Here is a 21,081-nt window from a genome sequence, read left to right as displayed (position 1 = left end):
CTCTCTGTATTTAAGAGTAAAAGCAGAGTTGAAGAATGTTAATGGACGAACCCTGTGCTTTCATGAAGTCATTGCCTCTAGGCCTTTCCAGGATTCTTTTAATTCACTTTCAGATTCCATTTAAATTCCCTTCTATTATTTTTTAAAGATCTCTTAATAACCTACAATCACAATGATTCTCCACCTTTTATTTTCCTCCACCAGCACTTCACTTCTTCTTTTTGTACTGCACTTTTCTGAAAGCAGTTTGAGGAATATTAAAAATAAATCTTTTTAATGGAATTTGTCATATTTTATTATTAAGGATGGGTCAAGATGTTTGATTGGTGAAGTTGACTTATTTTTGTAGATGTTTTGTTTTCCAGACATTTTTGTTTGACTATTTTATTTATGTACTTTGAAGAGCTGAATCAAGAAATAACATCTCCAACCTCTCTGACATTGTTTTGCATAAGACTGTCAGCTGAATTTTACTGAGACTTAAAATTTACTGAGAACTTGTCTGATCAATCTTTAAACTCTTCTCTGTACAGCACCGCTGCTGCAGTCATCAAACACAGCGTTTCTCATTCAACTATACATTTTAGGACGATTGAAGAGTTTCCTTCGAAAATGGATATTTTTCTCATGCCTTCTTTGTTTATGTTGAGATATTTCACTTTAAAGACCAGAAAAAGGACTTAATCTTTGCCATAGAAGTGATATGACTGAACATACACACAGGAGCTTGATAGAAATGCTCATTTTAGAGGAGAATTTCAGATGGCATTTAGAGGTTTTTGCATCTAAACTCTTTAATTACAGTCAGACTTCAGATCTCCTGCTGTGGGCAATGTTCCTGTTATGCAATTAATAAGACTTTTCTATGAGTTAACATAATAATTTGCATTAATAATGTTTTATTAAGTGAAATCACTGTCAATTAGTTGAAAGAAGGGCTGCATATTGTGTTATATTGTTCTATCCAGTGACATTTTCTCATCGCTTTTACAGCATAAGATTTTTATATTCATCCTACACTGAAGCCAAAACGATAAATATTGACATATAAACATGCTCTTTTAATATAGCTGATTGTTGTTGTTATTAATATTATTAATATTTAATATAAAATTTATTAAAATGTATTATAAAATAAAAGTATAAGTGAAAGAAAGTAATTATGTACAGTATGTACATGTACATGTTTTGTCAGGTCTAAAAATGTAAAAAACTAAATAATAAAGCTTTTGATTTTCTCTTATTTATAAGTATATATATATATATATATATATATATATATATATATATATATATATATATATATATATATATATATATAATTTATGAGTATATATACTTATTTATATCTCTTATTTTCTCTCTATTTTGACAGTCATAAAAATGTGTAATTGGATCTTGCAAGATCTGTGCAAAAATGCTTTTCGTAGAGTTTTTGTCTTGTTTCGGTAACTCTTTACAATAAGGTTGTATTAGTTAACATTAGGTAAGGGTCAGTGGTTAGCACTGTCACATCATAGCAAGAAGGGTGCTTGTTTGAGTCCAAGATAATAAATATAAAACAATGACTCAGATTCAGCAATAGACACAAAACTACAATAATTACATTTTGCTAATTAGAGAAATTAAGTTGTAGCAACTTGAATAATGCACTTGTGGAAAATAGAAAAATAAAGTTATAAGAATAAGAATACTTAGGCAACTAGAGAAATTAGGTTGGGGTAAATAGAATAACTAAGTTTGGGCAACTAGAAAAATGATGTTCTTGAACCTAGAAAAATGTCATGTCATGAGAAGTAGAATAATTAAGTTGGGACAACTAGAAAAATTAACTAATGCATTAGATAACACAATAAGAAGTTTTGGTTATTATTAATTAAGATTAATTAAAGTTTAACAGATGTGTTGTTTATTGTTACTTCTAGTAAACTAATGCATTAACCAACATTAACTAATACAATCTTATTGTAAAGTATTATCATTGTTTCTAGTCCAAATATCTTAAATCAAGAAGCATTTACATTTTTTTTTTTTTTAATTAAGTACATGTTAAATATGTTTTTCTTTTAAATGAGCTAAATAATTTGCCAGTGCACGGGCTCAGGAAAATAAACTTGTTTTTAGATTATCTTACTTGAAACCCACTGTCTAGAAAAGGCTTTTTGATACGTGAATTGTTAGATATTTGGACTATAAACAAGTTGAAAACTCTAATTAAGAAAATCATTTTTGCAGTGTATCCAGTCTACATTGCATTTAGTTATTTTTTCACAATGGTGCACATTACGCTTGATACTTTAAAAGGAAATTATTCTGCTTAGCTCATCTATTGTTCTTTCTGAGAGTGCATTTCCACATTTTTGTTTTGTTGTTTTTTTATCCTCCTTTTAGCTCTGACTTTGTGCTGTTATCCTTTTGCACTGATGCTCAGCGGCAGACCCTTGTGCAGTCTGTGTGCTTTATTTACTGAATTAGGTGTTTTTTTTTCTCCTTCAGGAGTCAGGCTGCTGTCGTTGCTCTTATTTGTACTAAGCACATTTTGCACCTCAGAAGATCTATGTTCTTCCTGCTCTCTCTCTAAGCACTTCTCCATTCGACACGACTCAGTAACTGCCGGTATTTGGATTATGATTTAAAAGGTTTCCTCTCTCAGTTCTGTGCCTCCCTTGCATTGTTTCTGTGGGCGTACAAGTGCACATTTTACCCCATTTTAAAAAAACAAACATTTTTTTTTGACTGTTTGGTTCTATATGTTGGCATGCTAACCGCAAGACTATTGGCACTGATGTTTTTACCCTTTTTCATCAGCATGAACTGGTTAATTTCGAGTTGGTGCTATTGCCAGTTTAGAGCTAGTTTGACTGACGAGCTTTTTAAGAGATGGCTGTTGCACAGGCTGCAGAGTCATCACAAAACCGATCACTTTTTCACTGAATATGTTTCATTCTTCTAAGAAACACGAACATGGAACCACTAAATCCAAACACATATTGGTGGACCAATCACCAGTTGCATAACTGTACATTTGAATGGTTTTTCTAACCTACCGTTTTAACGTCTAAACTTAGTGAATCCAGCGTTTTTATGCAGCTCACAATAATTTGTATAGATGGATATGTAAAGAGAGAATATTAAAACAAATGTGTGTGTGCAGTTTACTGTAATTTGTATAGACCGAGATTACAGTACAAACAAGAATAACCTGTTTTTGCAGCTCGTCATAATCTGTTGATGGAGATAGCTATAAGTGAGAATATCATGTTTGTGCAGTTTGCTGTAATTAGTATATACTGAGATTAATTTGCATTACTTTAAAGCAATGCATGCCGGTTAGATACTTTCTCTTAGTTGAGATGGTGACAAAGCAACATCCCTGACACGTGTGGTAAAGTATTGAGAGCAGCCGGCTGAAATTTTATTTGAGTTTCTGCAGGAGCTTTAATGAGACAGTAGTTTTATAATTGGCCAGATTCACTGCATGATATTGGCCACTTACATGTTAGGTTTACTATTTGACAATTTTAATCTAACTCGAATATAAACTTTCAAAACAAACTAACTCACCATCTCATAAATCATGTTTATAAACAGTTTGCTATATTTTTTTTTTCCCATGAATCACTTTTTTAATTACTATTTTTATAGACCAGATTGTATGCGTAGGTTCATTTTGAACCTTTTTTATTACATGCGCTTTACTGTATTCAGCTGCATAGCATATTTAAATAATTATTTTTTATGAAATAACTCAAATATCAGATTTGTAATATAATGGGCTCCATTTTAATGATCTAGGTGCCAAGTCTAAAGCACATGGCACAAACGCATTAAGGGTGTTTGTCCGAATCCACTTTTGCTATTTTAAGGTCGAAAAAACACAGTTTGCACCCTGGTGCATGGTATAACAGGGTTGTGCTTATGGGTGTGTTTTAAGGATAACATGGATTGAACCAATCAGAGTACCATCTCCCATTCCTTTAAGAGTTAGTTGCATCATGCCAGGGCGTATTTGCTATTTACATGGCAAACTTTGTAAGTGGAAAAACTGAATGTTTCACTAGCGAGAAAACAGTTTAACAGACCATCTGCACGAGGATGAAGAATGAGCCTTATTCATTTGGCCTTTTTTTACGTTCTCTTTACTTTTACTCTTTACTCCTTTACTTTTGTGGATAAGGAAACAGTGTTGTACACACTTCACTAAAGACATCTATTAGCCTACATACAAATGTCACTACTTCAATTTGTTCCCTTTGCCGCCATTCATACAGCGGCGGGTGTGGTAGTTGATGCGTCTGCAGCTTTTGACCGCTGGGTGGTGCTTTAACCACAGATTTTCACCTTTGCCTTTTAACAATACTGTATTTAATTTTGTTTGTTAAGCGCAAAGATTTGTTTCAAAACTATTTCTAAATTCAGTTCTAATTTTCAGGAAATTAAATGTACATTAACAAGGAAGTGTGGTTATATACAAACACACATACTATTCTTATGCCCCATATGGTGATGCATACGTCACCCAAATTCGACAGGTAGACAAATCTAAACCTGTTTCTATGTAAAAAAAATATAAATATGCATATAATCAATAATACTGCTAATAATAACGTTATACAATACACACAGTAGTAATTCAAAAATTTTGTAACATTTTAATTCTTTAATTTTTTATATGTAAGCATATCTGTGTATTGCTGTACATCCTGTGTGTATTAAGCATTTGGATCTGTTTGTCGCATAACTAACACGCTCTGCGCTGGACATTAGACTAGCTTTTACTTCGTCAATGTAGCAGTCTATTTAATTTTCTCAAAATAGCAACGTGCCAACAATGCGCCTTAACACACCTCCTTTCTAGGCCTGCACACCCATGAGTGCACAAAACGGTGCAAATGGATTTGCTATTGAAACAGCGTGGTGCAAAATGCAAAAATTAGTATTGTGCTGGTCTGAAAATAGCAACAAATCGTGCCAATCACGTCTTGCACCTTATTCCACTGGATGTATGATAGGGCCCAATGTGTTCATTATTAATCATTGATTACACCATATGGTCTGCTATGACTGCAGCAAACTATGAGAACCCAAAGTGTGCTCTGTTTAACTCCACTCCCAACTGCACTCAGCTAATCTGGTTGACCATCACCTGCAGTCATCATTTAAGTCAAACACATTTATTTTTACATGTTCAGAGCCTGTGCTTTGGGTGTTAAAAACAAAGAACCAATTTGGAACTAAGCTCTGGCTCTGAACTAGCACTTAAACAACCTTAATGGAAAAGAGGTGTTTGTCCACTCTTGTTTGTGTTGGCAACACAAAAAAAAGGTTAAACTGGCCATCAAGCAAACAGCAAATGACAATCAGTGGCCATTCGGTTGAGTGGTGATGTGAACAAGCAGGCCTGACAGAGCCCTGTCACAACCTCTCTTCCACACTCAAATATCAGCCCACCAAGATACGACATGGCAATGGGCTTGCAGCTCGCTGTCACACGCAGTGAACCACACAGTCCTCCATCAAGCACTCAAACTGTTTCACAAGGACCCGCGGAGTGGCTGATGAGCTCTGTGGCCATTAGTCGGACATCACTTTATGACTTGAGCTGCATTTAAAGATAATTCAATGAATCTTAATGGTCTTTGATAAAGTGCTGCATTGCATGTGATTTTACCAAGCCGAGTAGAGTATAACATTGTCTGCAGTGTCCTGATTGATTGCATATGTCATTAAGTGTGTGTGTGTGTGTGTGTGTGTGTGTGTGTTTGTGTGTTCTATCTTTCAGAGGTGCTGGAGGGGAAGACGGCCATGCTTTTGGGGATGAGTCAGTGGAACTCTAATGATCTCGTTGAGCAGATTGAAACAATGGGACACATCGACCAAACACAGGGTAAGAAATGTGGTGATTCCTGCCATTAGTTGATCTTGCCTGTTAAAATTCATGGGTTATATAGATGATGCATGTAGACTGGAGGCTAAGTGAAGGTATATCTGAGATCCTGTTCACACTTGGTATTAAGAAGAGGTTTTGTCGATCCAGTCACAAGTGCACAATGCTAATTACAGGTGTGGAACGTACACTTTCAAGCACATCTAGAGTTTGTTGAAAATGTATTCAACCCGATGGTCTCTTAGTGTTAACGCACACATGGTTAAATGCGTTCAATTAGTCGCTAAAGCATGCCTGCTGAGCTCATTTATAAACCAAGATGTGATGTAGAAGAGCACTGGAGATACAAGATGTAAACTTTTTTCATTGATCATCTAAACATTTCTATTGGAGGTGAAAAAAAATATAAAGTAGAATGTTCTCTTACCGGTATTGATATGTTTAATCTTTCAGCAGATCATACAGTTTCCTTTAACTGTTTTGTGAATGCTTCATCTTATAGGTCTTTAATGTGTTTTTAATTATTCTATTCTATTCAAAACCACATTCTGGGACACAATTTTAGCCTCAGAAACTTTGGATGATGTTGCATGTGTTGGATGATCAATCTTTTCACCTGATTCTGCTGATTCTTTGCATAGTCGTGCTATTCAAAGGCACTTAATTTAGTTACTTTCAATGTTGTAAGATTTTTGTTAAACAAATGCAATAAAAACAAAAGATAGGGATGCTAAGATAAGTGTTTTTGCAACCAAAACTGATTGCCAACTTTTTTTTTTTTGTGGTGATCGGTTAATATGAGTACCAATTCTGATGCTTTAATCTTTATATAACTCTGCCATTACAATAAGCACCTTTCCCCCATAGTAAGACATTTAAGTGGTGATTTCTCCTTACCCACGAGAATTAGTTAAGGGTGTTGCCTTTAATCCCTTAATTACGTTTGTTAAAGCAGTTTAGTGTGGACATATAATGGACCGTTGCAGCTTTACAAAAAAAAAATAGATAAAACAAACAATGAAAGTACTAGTTTTGCAATTTGTTATCATTGCAAATGATGCCAACAAATTCTAAATATATAAACAAAGAAACATTTTGCAGTTAAGAAAGTGTACATCCTATAATTCCATTATTTCTTTACTAAATGGAAATATAAACTATTGTTTATTGCAATTAGTATGTTCATGTTATAATATTAAAACATTCAAGCTATTAAAATAGTTACATCATTTTTAACAGTCTTTTTATTTCATTTTCCTAATATCTCCAGGATGGTATTAGTGAAACAAAAAATTGGATGCAACGAAAAGCCCATGGCTAATGTTATATCTGTGGACATCTTTTAGCTGCTGTGATGTGAGGACAGCAATCAAGGCATAAAATGTACATATTTAAACCTGTAAAAGAGAAGAAAGTGTGTATAGGAGTTTATTAGAAATAAAATAAATCAATTATCTTTAATTTCATTAGTCATAGCATAAAATAGTCTGGTCATAAATCATATTTAATTGATCTGGTACTTTTAATAAGATTGCTTTTTTTCTTATTTTACATGATGAAAATTATGATAGCTTTGGCAGTATTAGATCGAAAGGTCAGGGAAAACATTCCTCATTACAGAAGTGGTTAAAAGTGGTCGAAAGTTGACAAAAGGTACATTTTAAATGCCGGGTGTGAATGGTAATGTGTATTTTTTCATTCACTTGTAATCAGATCAACAAAAACCATCTTAATAAAAGGCCTGAGGCTAGTGTCATGGGTTAATTGTAAGAAAAAGTTGGACTTGAAGTGATTTGTAGTGTTGCTTCTAGGGTTGTTGGTCATTTTTGACAAGGGCTGTGATTAATACTGTGCCTCAATTCAAAAGAAATGCACTCATTATTCTGAAAAATAGAAAATTAATTGTACTTGCTGGTCCATGTGTGCGTGTAATGAGAATTATTTTGTTGATGCTCAAACCACTCAATATTGCTTGATTAAAAGTTTGCGTTTAGATTTTGGTTGTTGGTCATTTTTGGTGTTTTGGGGCTTTAAACATTTGGATTCTGTGATGAATTTAGCATTGGTGTTAAATGTTGTGCTAATGTAAACATACTGTTGGAATATGTGGTCTATTATTCCATGCATGTTCAATACAAATTCAGAAGGCGGAGATCAATTTCAAAAATATTGGTTTTTATTAAGTACAAATGAATAATACGGTTAGGGCCCTAGGTCGCACAACTGTGTCCTATTGATTATACAATGCTATCCAAGCGAACACACCAGGCGATCTGCGAGTGTTTTCTTAGGACTAAAGACCCAGTTTATATACACAGAAAAAGATCACCATCTCTAGTTCCTCTTTTCTGCACAGAAGAGCTGGGCCAGTTAAATGCATAGATGTTAATGCATGCTTAGAGACCTCCATAGGCCCCAATATGTTTTCCTAAATGGTTACACAGGAAATCAGAAGCAAGAGATGCATGTTATTTTTATTGTTTCTGCTGCATATTTCTTGTCCGAGATAGTTTTTTCTGCAAAATGCCTCATTAGTATGCAAATTACATTTCCTCAAAGGGCAGTTTAGATTAACATATGATTTGACAGTGCATACAAAATATAGTAAAATATATATGGCAAAGAATGACTGTAAGGTAAATGATTTAAGATCTCTTTAGGCAAAGCATACACAACATACTAATAGAAAATCAAGGATAAAAAAAGAATAATAATTATATTTTCTACAATTTAGTAGCACTGAATTAACACTGGCTGAAAGAGAATGTGTAAGGTAAGTTCATGTCATGGATAAGTTCAGATAAAATGATTGCATCTCATCTTTTTAACCAAGATACCTTCTTTTTAAAATTGATTTATGATAGCAGAATGCATGCATCCTATGAGATCCCACCTTTTTGTGCATTCCATTGCCAAACAAATTTGGGATTGGTTTTCAGTTTGTGCAAAAATGTGTCAGATTCTCTAAAAACCACAGTGAAACATGATAACCAAATACAATACAGACCAGCGACACACCCTGAGTACTTGAGGGAGTCAGAATGACCCAAATGCACATCTCTGGCCCATATCATCGAGAACAAAGGAGACTATAATCCGAAATGGCATTTTATAACACATCTCATTATGTTTTACATTAACCACCCATGTCACAAAAATTGTTCAACCAGCTGCTTGCCAAACAAATCTGTAATTTTTCATTTCACGATGAAAACAGAGGAAGCAGACGTCAGGCTTCATTAAGCGGCATCATGTCTCAGCTGTCTCCATTGATTTTTCTGACGCTTTGTTCTTATCTAGTCTATTCTCGCAATGGTAAGAGTTAGCTAGCATGAGTCATTAGCCAAGTAAACATTGTGATTCTTTGCTTTTTCACTGATTGGAGCCACAAAAATTCTCCTTTTGAAGATGCTTTCAGGCTTCGTTTTTCAGTTATTAATATCCCGGTTTCTTTGTGTAAAGGTCAGTACGCACGTGAATCATGAGGCTTTTAGATTGATGCTAATACTGCTTAGATGTATTCTGCTCAGTGTTTTTCTTGTAGTATAGTTATCATTTTAACTGCTTATTTTAACTCAATGCTTCCCACACATAGACTGTACTTGGAGGAGCTACCCAGGTATGTTAACGGCAGCCCAAGTATATTTAGTAAAACTTTTTTTTTATATCATTATCATCCTTTTACACTTTTTTTTCATCTGCCCACTATAACCAAACATCCACGATCGATTACGTAGTGGAAAATCTTTTCTCGTTTACCCGTTTTAGACCCGTGGCCAGCCTGCTGAAAGGGGTGTTTTTTTTTTTGTTTTTTTTTTATGCCTGATTTTCTATTTAATAATGATTATTATGACTATTTTTAGCTATTTTTAGAGGAGTCTGGATGCAGACCTGGTGCAGTGCAATCTGGGCTGCATCCAATGCTTTTTAATGGGTTCACCTAACCACACCCCTAACCCTACCCCTCACAGTGACGTCACTCGCTCCATTTGAGTGCATTGTGTCTGACAATGGCAATGGTAAGAGTTAGCTAGCATGAGTCATTAGCCAAGTGATGCTGAGTGATGCAATCTCAGCTTGCATCATAAAGGCTGCATCCAGATACTATTGGAATTAGTTTGTCGGATGGTCATCATAACTACAGCTTTTGATATACCAAATATATTTCCTAAAGATTTTTAATAAAGACAATTGAAATAATTCTTATTTTTATTTATTTTATTCATGGATAACAATAATAGGCAAAATAGGATTCAAATAAATTTCAATATGAGCCGCTTTTGGTGCTTCACACCTTTTTATTGCTCATTTTTTGTTTCAAGAACAAAGTCCAAGATTTAGAATAAAAGTTAAAAATGTTTAAATGTTTTCTCTGTTTAAAAACAATAAAGTACTGAAACATGATGCCACTTATGGCAGATTGTAAAATTAAAATATTTGTTAACATTGGCCAAAAACTGATTAGCTGAAGTCACACTGACGCAACAGTCAACAGAGGATTCCACTTGGTCTTAAAGCATTTTTTGATGGGTTATTTTTACTATTTATGATGGCGTAGCAGTCAATATTGCTCAAATGAGCTCATGTATGGGACAAATTCTGAACCTTTGTTGGTGAAGGGTAGGTCTTTCGAACCACTCGAACCCCCCCCGGCTACGGGCCTGTGTTTTGTACTGCACCAGAACTGTCAAAACTCCCACAGGGAGTCTCCCGCGCTCTGCAGATGCACAGTGACGTGTCTTTTTGCAACCCGGCCGGGGTTTCTAAATAAACTAAATAGTCCAGGATTTATCTTTTTCTTTCTCTTTCTCGCTTGAAGCTGTCATTAATTGTATACACACATTCACGAGAGTGAGATAAACATTAAATGATAAATTCTTTAATCCAAACGACTCAAAAAAAAAACTACTGAATACTTGGAGAGGACGAAGGGAGGACAACATCTAAATTGGCAATTCATTTGACTCTTTAAAATAATCTGCACATTTTATTTGTGTAATTATTATAATTATTTGAGAAATTGTCTGTATTCCTTTTTTCTGTAATTTATTTTTCATTTGTTTCATATTTTATTAGTTTGATGATGTCAATATATTACATATTTTATGCATCTAAAATGCTTTGGCAAGACTATAAAAAATGTCACGCTAATAAAGCAACCTGAACTTGATTGAGAGAAGCAGATTTGACCTGTCAGTGAGTGTACATGGCTCCTGAATAACATAAAAATATGAGAAGTAGTGAATTTCTTTTTAATTCAGCAGTCTTTTTAACTTTAACCCATTGAAAAGAAACAGTTTATAACAGTTGATTAAAAAAATAAAAATATTGTAAAACATCTAACTATGTTTTGTTTGTCGCATATAGTTAACTTTTTATGTGATGTGGGTAGAAGGTATGTTTCAATTCAGCTACCACCGCAGATATATTTAAAACCTATGAGAAGCACTGTGACTATTGGTTAACTTGTTCAGGTAACATGAAAATATATTATAAATATACTGTAAAAAAATTTGTATAAACAGTTTTCACCTAGATATTAAGTCTAAGAAACAGTATCAGTGAAAATTGGAATTCTGCTCAGTTTTATTCCTTGTGTTATATTTACCATTTGAACTAACCGTTCTATATCAGTAGGATATTGTATACGTCTGCAGGGTTTGCTCTTGAAGAAGCTGATACTTCCAAATCGAATTTATGTATACAATATTCCTCCCCTGTGATTTATTGCCTGTAGCATATGCAATTACACAGCAATTACGTATCGATTTACTTGTCCATATTGAGTGATATGAGTGATGTAAAGCCACCGTATGAAACCTCTCACACGCATCCAAATGTCAATTCCCATAAAAATATGACATTCTCATATATTATTGAGTTTTCAGAGCTGTTTGTTGTTCTGTTTTCAAGGAAAATGGCACTTTGCCTCAGAATGCACAAGCTAGCGTTGCTCAGGATATTTCACCTTTCCCCTTAATTATGCAGGTGACCTTTTCTCATATTTTTGTTTGCTTCCCATGTGAAATATGATTGGTTTATTGCATGACACTCAGGGGCATGGGGACTAAAGCTGATAGAGCGATAAATGAGCTAAGTGAGAGGCAGGCGCCGACCCCGCCAAAACCCCTATCCGCTTAGTTTTCAAGAGACTTGTATCAGAATGCTTCTTGCTGCAAGATGAAAGCGATGTTAGCTTTAGGCAGTCCCTTTAGTGAAATTGCTCATCATGCGGAAAGGCTTCTCTCAAGACCAGGGCTGTGATTAATACTGTGACTCAATTCAAAAGAAATGCACTCATTATTCTGAAAAATAGAATATTAATTGAACTTGCAGGTCCATGTGTGCATGAAATGAGAATCATTTTGTTAATGCTCAAACTGCTCAATATTGCTTGATTAAAAGTTCGCGTTTAAATTAGTTAAAAACTTGTGAAAGAGAATTTTAGTAAAATTTAGAAGTGGTGTTGCTGTAGTGTCTTAATATACAGCCAGATCGCACTGCTACGAGTGTGATATTGCATTTATACAATAGTTTGAAGGCATAATCGTGTCTATAAAAATGAAAATCAAACATGGAGAGTCTTAAAAACCCTTTTGACTGCTTTCTTTCGCCATTCCTTCACATCTTCAGCTAACGTCAAAACAGCAGAAACTGTTGCAACTTCACCAACTTCACTTTAAAGCTAGTATTTGAATGGTTCTCTAGCATAATATCTAAAATGATGACAAAACAGGTGATTTTGCTCACATTTTAGGATTGTAAGGCTGAACGGCATGAAATGCCTACAGTCTACAGAGATTTCACTGTATTTCTGTGTTGCAATTGGAAAATCATAATAATTAACCCAAAAAAGCCAGAGCAAAGCAAACACTATCAGCAAAAAATTCCGCAAAAAAATATGCAAGATTGTAAATACTGAATTGTATTGATTTTTAAAGAATTTTAATTGGCCATTAGGTTTTTGATCATTGTTGCCTACGTTTAAATTACATTACATTAAAGTAAATTTAAACATTGTTGAACAGTTCTTCCTTGTTTTGTCATTAGGGTACTCATACTCTGTAAAAAATCTTGCTAACTTTTTTTTGTTGTTGAATCAAATAGAATTTTCTGACTAAAAATATACTTTGTAAAATGCTAAAAAAGAATGTAGTTGAAACTTGATTCTCTTATTAAAACAAGCAACATAATGTTTGTTGTGTTGTGTTGACTTTTTGTCAATAATTTTTTGCAGTGTATTCATCAATTTGGAAGGGTTAGAATGTTTAATTTATTATTTGTTAAGAAAATATATTTGTGGAAAATAGTAAATGTGTTACAAAGTGGTTCTGACAACAGAGTCTTTATTGACAAATAGTCAGGCAGGTAATGGTCAGTAACAGGAGCAAACGGGTATATAACGGGTAATCTAAATGAGTAGTCGGTACACAGGCAAAGAGATTGGTCCAGGTAGCTAACAACAAGAAAAAAATAAACAAAATGAGGGTCAGGAAACATGGCACAGAAAGTCAAAACAAGGAAAACACTTCGTAGTGGACAAAAACAGGACTCAGCAAAGTCTGTGTATGTGTGCTGTTTATATGGTGCATCTATAGTCCATCATGAGCTTCCAGCTGTGTGAGTGCAATCAGGGAGAGAACTGGGTGTGTTTGAGGTGCATGATGGGATTTGTGGTTCTTATAAGTGGCATATTTGTTGTGGTCGTGACAAAAAGTATATATTTAGGTGCATCGCAACATACTGTAATTAAAGTCAAATATATTTGCATACTAGATTGATAAACTGATTGATTGATTAGTGGTTACTAATTCATATTGACATAATAATTACCCACATTGTACCCACCAAGTGGAAATTTTCTGTTTCTAAACTTAGCTTTAATTAAATTGAATCCCTGTGTTACTGTCGTCTGTTACAGCTGAGACGTTCAATTGACAGGATTAAGTGTTGCAGGTTCACTGAAGTCTGTGGGCACTCAAGGCTTCCAGATTAATTAGCCTGTCAAATAGGGGTCTTTCTACCTGGTGTGCTAAAGACTGATGTTAATTAGAAAACAGAGCTGAATCTACGTTCACATGCAGCCAGCGGGAGGTCCTCTTGTCCAGATTCCAGCCAGCAGTGCCGTCTGGATGCTGTCTGAAATAAAATAGCTGTTTTCTTGATCGATTCATGTGCAATTGTGAAACACTTGAGTGACAGCAGTAGGTCCCTGGCCAACACTGACATACTGTAGCCCCATCCCTCAAATATTATAATTTGCTGTCAGAACTTTTGACGTTTGACAGTCTAGTCTTCTGTGCAGGCAAAAATTTGAGGCATCATGGATATGCTCCTGTCATGAAAATTGACATTTTATATAAAGCAGCGTCACATTTATGGAGTCTGAGAATGTATCTCAGTAAAAATGTGTGTTTATGTTGTAAAAAAACACAGATATTCATTTCACAATGCTTTAAAACTATTTTTATTAATATGTTTTATAATTTTAAAAGTCTATTACTCATTGGCTTTGAATACACACAGTCAAACAATGAGTCAAAAACTGTAAAAAAAAAAAATGCTGGGTTCCACATAACTCCTTCATGTTGTCATAGCACAAAGTTAAATTACAGTTTAAATTACAATTGATTAAATCAAATTAAATTGCAAATGTAGGTGGATTGACAATTAAGACAATTCAGTTAACCAATAAATACCTTAAGAATTGTGTTGTTTCAACTCATTTTAAGTGAAGTTTATTTATAAACTATTTTCAAGAGGATCTTGTGCTCATGATTGAACACGGCTGGTCTTGCATAAGCCAATTCATGATTCAACAATCAGACAATTCTTAAGTCACCATAAATAACCTAATGTTTCTGTGCGGAGTTTACATGTTCTCCCGTGCTCGCATAGGTTTCCCCCGGTTTCCTCCCACTGTTCAAAAACATGCAACTTTAGTAGTATGCTCCTAGTAAGTAGTCACCTCTTCATAGCAATAACTATTTTTCAGTAGCTACAACAGCAGGGGAGTTTCGAGATCTACCTGAGATCTACGAGAACTCCCCTCTTGCCTTGCAATGGGAGGGAGCCCTGGGCTCGAGGATCTTATAGGCTCAGAGCTCTCACCCGGGACAGCATGCCAAACAAGCTTTATAATAAATCATCAGCTAAGTGTGAACTCTTGAAATAAATAGTTTGAACAAGCAGCAAATGTTGTTGTTTTTTGCGCAGAGGGAGTAGGATTTTGAATGGTACTTGCTTGAAATGGATGTCATCACACATCCCAACCAAAGAGAACATTTAAAATGGGTGATTGTTGCTAATTGAACGAGCAAGAGTATTTGCCTCAGATTTCATTCCTTTGTTGCTGATTTCACAAAAACCAGGGGGTGAAAATCAGGATTTAATTTCTGCAGTATGAACACAGTATAATTATTTTTTTATTAGAATATTTAATGTATAATTATAATATATCAATATAATATTATAATATTTTTAATTATTTCAGATTTGCAAAATTGTGGACAGGGCTCTCTAGTGGATTTGTCATCTGAAACTTGCAAAGAAGCTACCCTGAGCAACATATTTGATGTATTTTAGAGAAGAAGAACATTTTTGATAGGCCTTACTGTATGTGAAATGGCAAATATTTCACTGACATTTCCAACATGTCAGTGATTCTCTAGGATCGCATCTTTGATAAATTCCGCTGTGTGATTTTCGCTAGTGTGAATGAGTACTAATCCTATTTTATCCATTTGACACTGATTTTATGAAACCTGGTGCTGAGTAAAATACAGCCTTCTAGTGAATACAGCATGTTATATGAAATGTGTAAAGAAACTACCCAGAGCAACAATTTTACACGTTTCACTAAAATATAAAAGGCATTTATTTCCAATGAGCCTTTGCTGAGTACTTTTGTACTTTAAAAGGATAGTTCACCCAAAAATGAAAATTATGTCAATATTTGCTTACCCTTCACTTACTCCGCAAATTATTTTCTTCTGATAAACACATAATAAAAATTTTGAACAAAGTAGAAAACTGATTGACTTCTGTAGCATTTTGTTTTCTTACTATGGAAGTTAATGAGTACCAGTTTTTAACATTCTTCAAAACATCTTCTTGTGTTAATTAATTAATTAATTTATTTATTTTCCTTCTGTTTAGTCCCTTTATTCATCTGGGGTCACCACAGAGGAATGGACGCCAACTTATCCAGCATATGTTTTACACAGGGGATGTCCTTCCAGCTGCAACCCAGTACTGGGAAACATCCATACACACTCATTTAAAAAAATACACTACAGCCAGTTTAGTTTATTGACCCAGCCAGGACTCAAACCAGTACCCTTCTTGCTGTAAGTCGACAGTGCTAACCACTGAGGCATGGTGTACCCCTATGTTTTATCACTTTAAGTAAAATTGAAAATGAGAACTTAATTCTTTTACTGGATTAAGACTTTATTAGTATCTAGTATGACACCTCTCAAACATATACATCTTTTTTCTGCATTAAAAAGGAGCCTGAGCTTTATTGGTGTCTCTTCATGTCAAGTCCATTGATGTCTAATTCATTGATGTAAAATCCACCATTTATAAACGTATCTACAATTTCTTTGTCTTTGAACAGCGTCTGGCTTTTAATCAGTTAAACAAGCTCTTGCATCCTGCTGTACTAGATCAGCTTCTAAACTCAGAGGCTGAGGGTTTGCTTTTATTCCAGCTGATTCCTCAAAGCGAAAGCAGTAGGTTTTTCTTAAAAGTCTGACTTATGTATTATCCATGCTACCATTTTTTCACTATTCATAGCAAGGTGATAATGGTTCTATAAATCAATTTAATAGGGACTCATTAAAGCTTTTTAAAGCAGACACTCCAGTTAATTGCAGTCCCTTGCAGGTAGAAATCCCATCAATCTCTGATCTGAAGATCGGGGACGCTTTCCCTAAGGACGCGCTGATTGACGACCTAATCGACAACATGATTGTTTAAGGATTATTTAAGAAATCATATGCGTGACTGACAACAGGAGCCACACCACACACTTTAGGGATTTGGGGACTTTTGTTATAATGACACGTTTGGGGAATCAGTCTGTCTCTATGCAGCAGCCCTGGGACGAGGAGTTTGTTCTTGCTAATTTATTGTTTTAAGTAATTACTGTTTGGTTTGGTGCTTTGGTTAATTGTCTTAGTTATCTATGTGTGTATTATTTTGCACTATTGTATTTGTTTATGGAGTGGAAGAGTAAAAAGTGGGCAGAGCTCCGCACCATTTATGTTAGCTTAATTGATATTGCTTACAATTGTTATTTATAATTGTAAAATTTCATTTAATTAATTGTTTATTATAAGCTTTTGTGCCTTCTTTTAGGTTAGATTAAGATTTCTTTCATTTTTGCTTTTCTAAATTTTGCAAATGAGCAATGATGTAATTGGAAGACATACAGCAACTTTGTATTATTTAGATACTAGTGAAGGTTTTGTGGCTATTTGGAATTAAAAATATTTGAGTTACTTGCATTTGAAGCATTCAATAATTTGTTTAATCTTTTATTTATTTTTTTTTGTTTCAATTTAATTCAGTTCATATTTTTAAAGGGGTGGTACACGGTGTAATTTAAGGCTTGGTTGTGTTTATTTGATGCAATGCAATGTGTGCTCATGCTTCACTTGTAAAACATCACATTATTTTTTTATAATCTTACTTTGATTATAGCTACTCAGCTAACACGAAAACTAATCTGATTGGTCTGCTAACATTATATGCTGGGATTTGCTAATTGGCTCCATGTCACTCTTCTATAAGTGCATGCTTTTGTGACGTATATAAACAGTCCAGTCAGAGCAGCTGCCGGAATCAGACAGAAATGAAGAGCAAACAGCTAACACCTGCTCTCTAAAATAAAATCTCTAAAAAGTCTTTCATATTCAGAATAAGCGTGTGTAAGTAACATGAAGCGTTCACATATCTTTTGTGAGTTTGTTATTTAGGATGTAGAATGCAGGGAAAGCAGCCGCATAGAGAGACACACTTAGAGAGACCCTGCTAAAGATTGTGGCTGTTTACAGGGGTTTAACTGATGAATTTGTTGCTAAATTGTTAGCTGTGCTAAACGGCATTTCCCATTGTTTACATCCTTGTTTACATCCTCGCTACAACATACCGCTAATGCTAAACTGTGCCTAGTTTAAAGGGTCACGAAACACCAAAACACATTTTTTGAGCTGTTGACAGTCGTATATGTGTCCCACACTGCTAAAACACTATTAGGACACCTATATTTCATTAAAACGTGTACATTGGTTGTTTTTGCGTTATTTCAATCAAATTCGTACTTCAGGTTTGAAACAAATTTTTGAAGCTGTGTCACGGTCATGACATAATAGCGTTGTATTCCAGCGTGCAGACTGGGCGTCTGTGCCAGAGTGTCTTATTATGTCTTACAGTGTGTTGCATTAATGCATGAGTAAGGCTTGGTTCAAACCAATCAACGCAATCTATTGTGCAAATTCATTAATATTCATTACTGTCATAGTGTTTAGACGACAGAGACGCCACGTTGTGTTGGCAAAACAAGCGTGAAGTGTTGCTTTTATAGATTGCTGCAGTTAAGTTTTGTTTTCATTTTCTCTCTGTGAGAGCTCAGACTCACGTGTGGATTAACAGTATACGCAACGCTCGACAACAATAACTTACGTATCTAAGGAGGAACATTGTTTACCTGAGAGCTGTTCTCATCTGCAAACGCTGAGATCCGGATTCGCTTGTAGTCTTCTCTTAATAAAGACGCGGCTCTAGTTGCTGGTGATTGTCCTGTCTCTACAGATTTGGTAAGTGAGTGACCAGTGCTCTTTGTTTATTCAGTTTGTTCGCCGTGCGGTATCAAACATTGCATGAAAAATACACGCTTACAGCAGTTCCTCGAATCAAATATCTTGTTTGTCGCGATGGGCATGAATGAATTCTCTGAATGAAAGTCCACCATTTAATAATTTGGCAAATAATTCGACTACAGATGTCGCGTGCTCAAATAGACACTCCCACACCGTGCCTCTTTTCTTCCTCCGACACTCCCCCCTAAACAGAGCTGGACACGCCTACTTTTTTGGCTTTTTCCAAAGTAGAGGTGTGAAAACACCCTGCTGAAATGAGGGGGTTTCATGGCCCTTCAAAAGTTAAAAAAACTTACAGGTTGTGGCTCACAACCCACAGTTTCATCAGTTGGAGGAGTTTTTAGCTGAATACAGCACTGAACTAGGTGAGATTCGGGATGTTCCTCTTAGTCAAATGCTAGCTATATATTTTTTCCATAATTCTCTGGAACATAATAAAAATTAAAGTGTAAGCTCTTCTCTTTTTGTGTCGTGTCCTTGGGAAGCCCAATACAAAAACAGAACATGCTCTGTGGAAATAGCAGCGTTTGGACAATTTTTACATTCACTGCTTTACATTACATCGGCACAGCCGTTCAATGTACTGGGTGTATGCGCGTGGTGAATGTGCATAACCTGAAGCGTTTGTGATCTCACTAAACTGAATGTATTTTTTTGTAGTCCCCAAACTTTGTTTGCTGTATGTCTTCCTAAGCTAACTCTGTAAAAGCCAATGTCAGCGTCTTACATTCAGAGATATTGTTTATGTTCACACAGCTACATTACACATCAACTAAAGTTTAAAATAGGATATTGTAGTGGACCACCCCTTTAAGGTTAACTTAACATTCACAAAGTTATAATAAATGTATGACTAATTGTTTATGTCAGTAAATACATTAACTTACATTAATTAATGGACCATTATTTTACCATTTTAAGAGTTACCAATATAGTTGCTTTCATGTTAAGTTCATGTAAACTAATGTATATATTTTCCATACGTTTTCTGCTATACATTTATTAATATGTAATGAAATTGTTGAAATATGAATATTTATTTATTAAATCATATAATGCTTTTTCCTGTTATGGATTCCACCAACAATAACTAGCAACTAAGGACCTACTCACACTATGCCATCCGTACCGTGCCCAGGCCCGTTTCCTGGATCATTTGAGAAGTGTGAGTGCGCTGAATCGGGCTCAAGCACGGTTCAATTGGCCGGCCCTGGCCCGGTTGGAAGAGGTGTGCCTGAGCGCGGTTCACTTGGGCTTTGCGCCAAAGCCCGAAACTGAATGCAAGATGTGACTTTTTAGGAACTGTTTCATATGGATTTATTAATCATTCTTACTGTAGTGAATGCAAACTGCCGTTGTTTATTAAAGACGCAAACCCCTCACTGCACGTCAGCTGCGCTCCTTCAGCAGACCTCCTCATTCCTGCAGCACGAGAGCTTTATGATTGTTTATGAGCGCCAAAAGTGGCGGATCTGTTCGGCGAAATATCTGACTGCGTGTCCCCGCATCCCTAAGGACTGTTTGGCGAAATATTTGACTGCATGTCACTGCATATCAAACGACTGAAACGATATAACTAGAGAAATCTCCACTGTGCTGCTGAGTAACGCCCTATTCACACAGGGCTTCAGCGTCAACGCTTGACTGAAGGCGTGTCTGAAGTTGGGGCTGAAGCGATCGTCATAAAAGCGTCAGCCAATTAAATCCAGTCAGCAATAGTCCACTGTCTGAGCTGGTGTATTTGCATACAGCGATCTGATTGGCTGACGCTTCCGTTGGCGCTTGAAAAGTTGAGCTAGTCCCAATTTCTGCAGCGAGCAACGCTTCTGAAGTGGTGCCGACGGATCCACAATGCAGTTCGGCAACGCCTGACGTCACCCATTCAAAGTGAATGGGAAGCGTTGAAGCTGAAGCCCCGTGTGAATAGGGCGTAAGCGTGCCGAAGCCCGTTTGTGGTGTGAGCGCGGGCAGTCAGGGGAGACGGGAGGGGGAACAAGCGTGCTTTGGCCCGGTTTGAGGCAACTGTACCTAGTGTGAGTACGGCCTAATAAAATAATAAAATAATTACATTTTTTTCTTGAGCTTAATACTGATCACACCATGTTGATTTTGAATCAGCCATGCAGCATCTCAGAGTCCAGATTGTTTGCCTGGCACTTCAACACAAACACATTTCACCTTCTGTTCCTCTTCCCCTTCTACATTTCACTCAAATTTTTAAATGTTAATCACCTCGACTGGCACGTTGCAAACAAAAGCCAACTCTGTGCAGTCCGGCTTCTGATTAGACTTCAAACCTCAAGCTGA

At 35.6% G+C, this 21,081-nt stretch overlaps 1 protein-coding gene across 2 annotated transcripts in view; it reads left to right on the top strand.

Annotated features, from left to right (window-relative positions):
• Positions 1–21,081, top strand: part of pitpnm3 (PITPNM family member 3) — a 168,663-nt gene that overhangs the window by 50,439 nt on the left and 97,143 nt on the right. For both annotated transcript variants that reach the window (XM_073923775.1, XM_005157661.6), the window contains exon 3: positions 5,783–5,887. In XM_073923775.1, the coding sequence (XP_073779876.1) occupies positions 5,783–5,887 (105 nt within the window). The remainder of the gene's footprint in view (positions 1–5,782; positions 5,888–21,081) is intronic.

The sequence above is a fragment of the Danio rerio genome, chromosome 15 (assembly GCF_049306965.1).
Source record: "Danio rerio strain Tuebingen ecotype United States chromosome 15, GRCz12tu, whole genome shotgun sequence".
Taxonomy (NCBI): domain Eukaryota; kingdom Metazoa; phylum Chordata; class Actinopteri; order Cypriniformes; family Danionidae; genus Danio; species Danio rerio.
The sequence above is the reverse complement of the archived record's forward strand: the minus strand, read 5'-3'. Positions and strand labels throughout refer to the sequence as shown.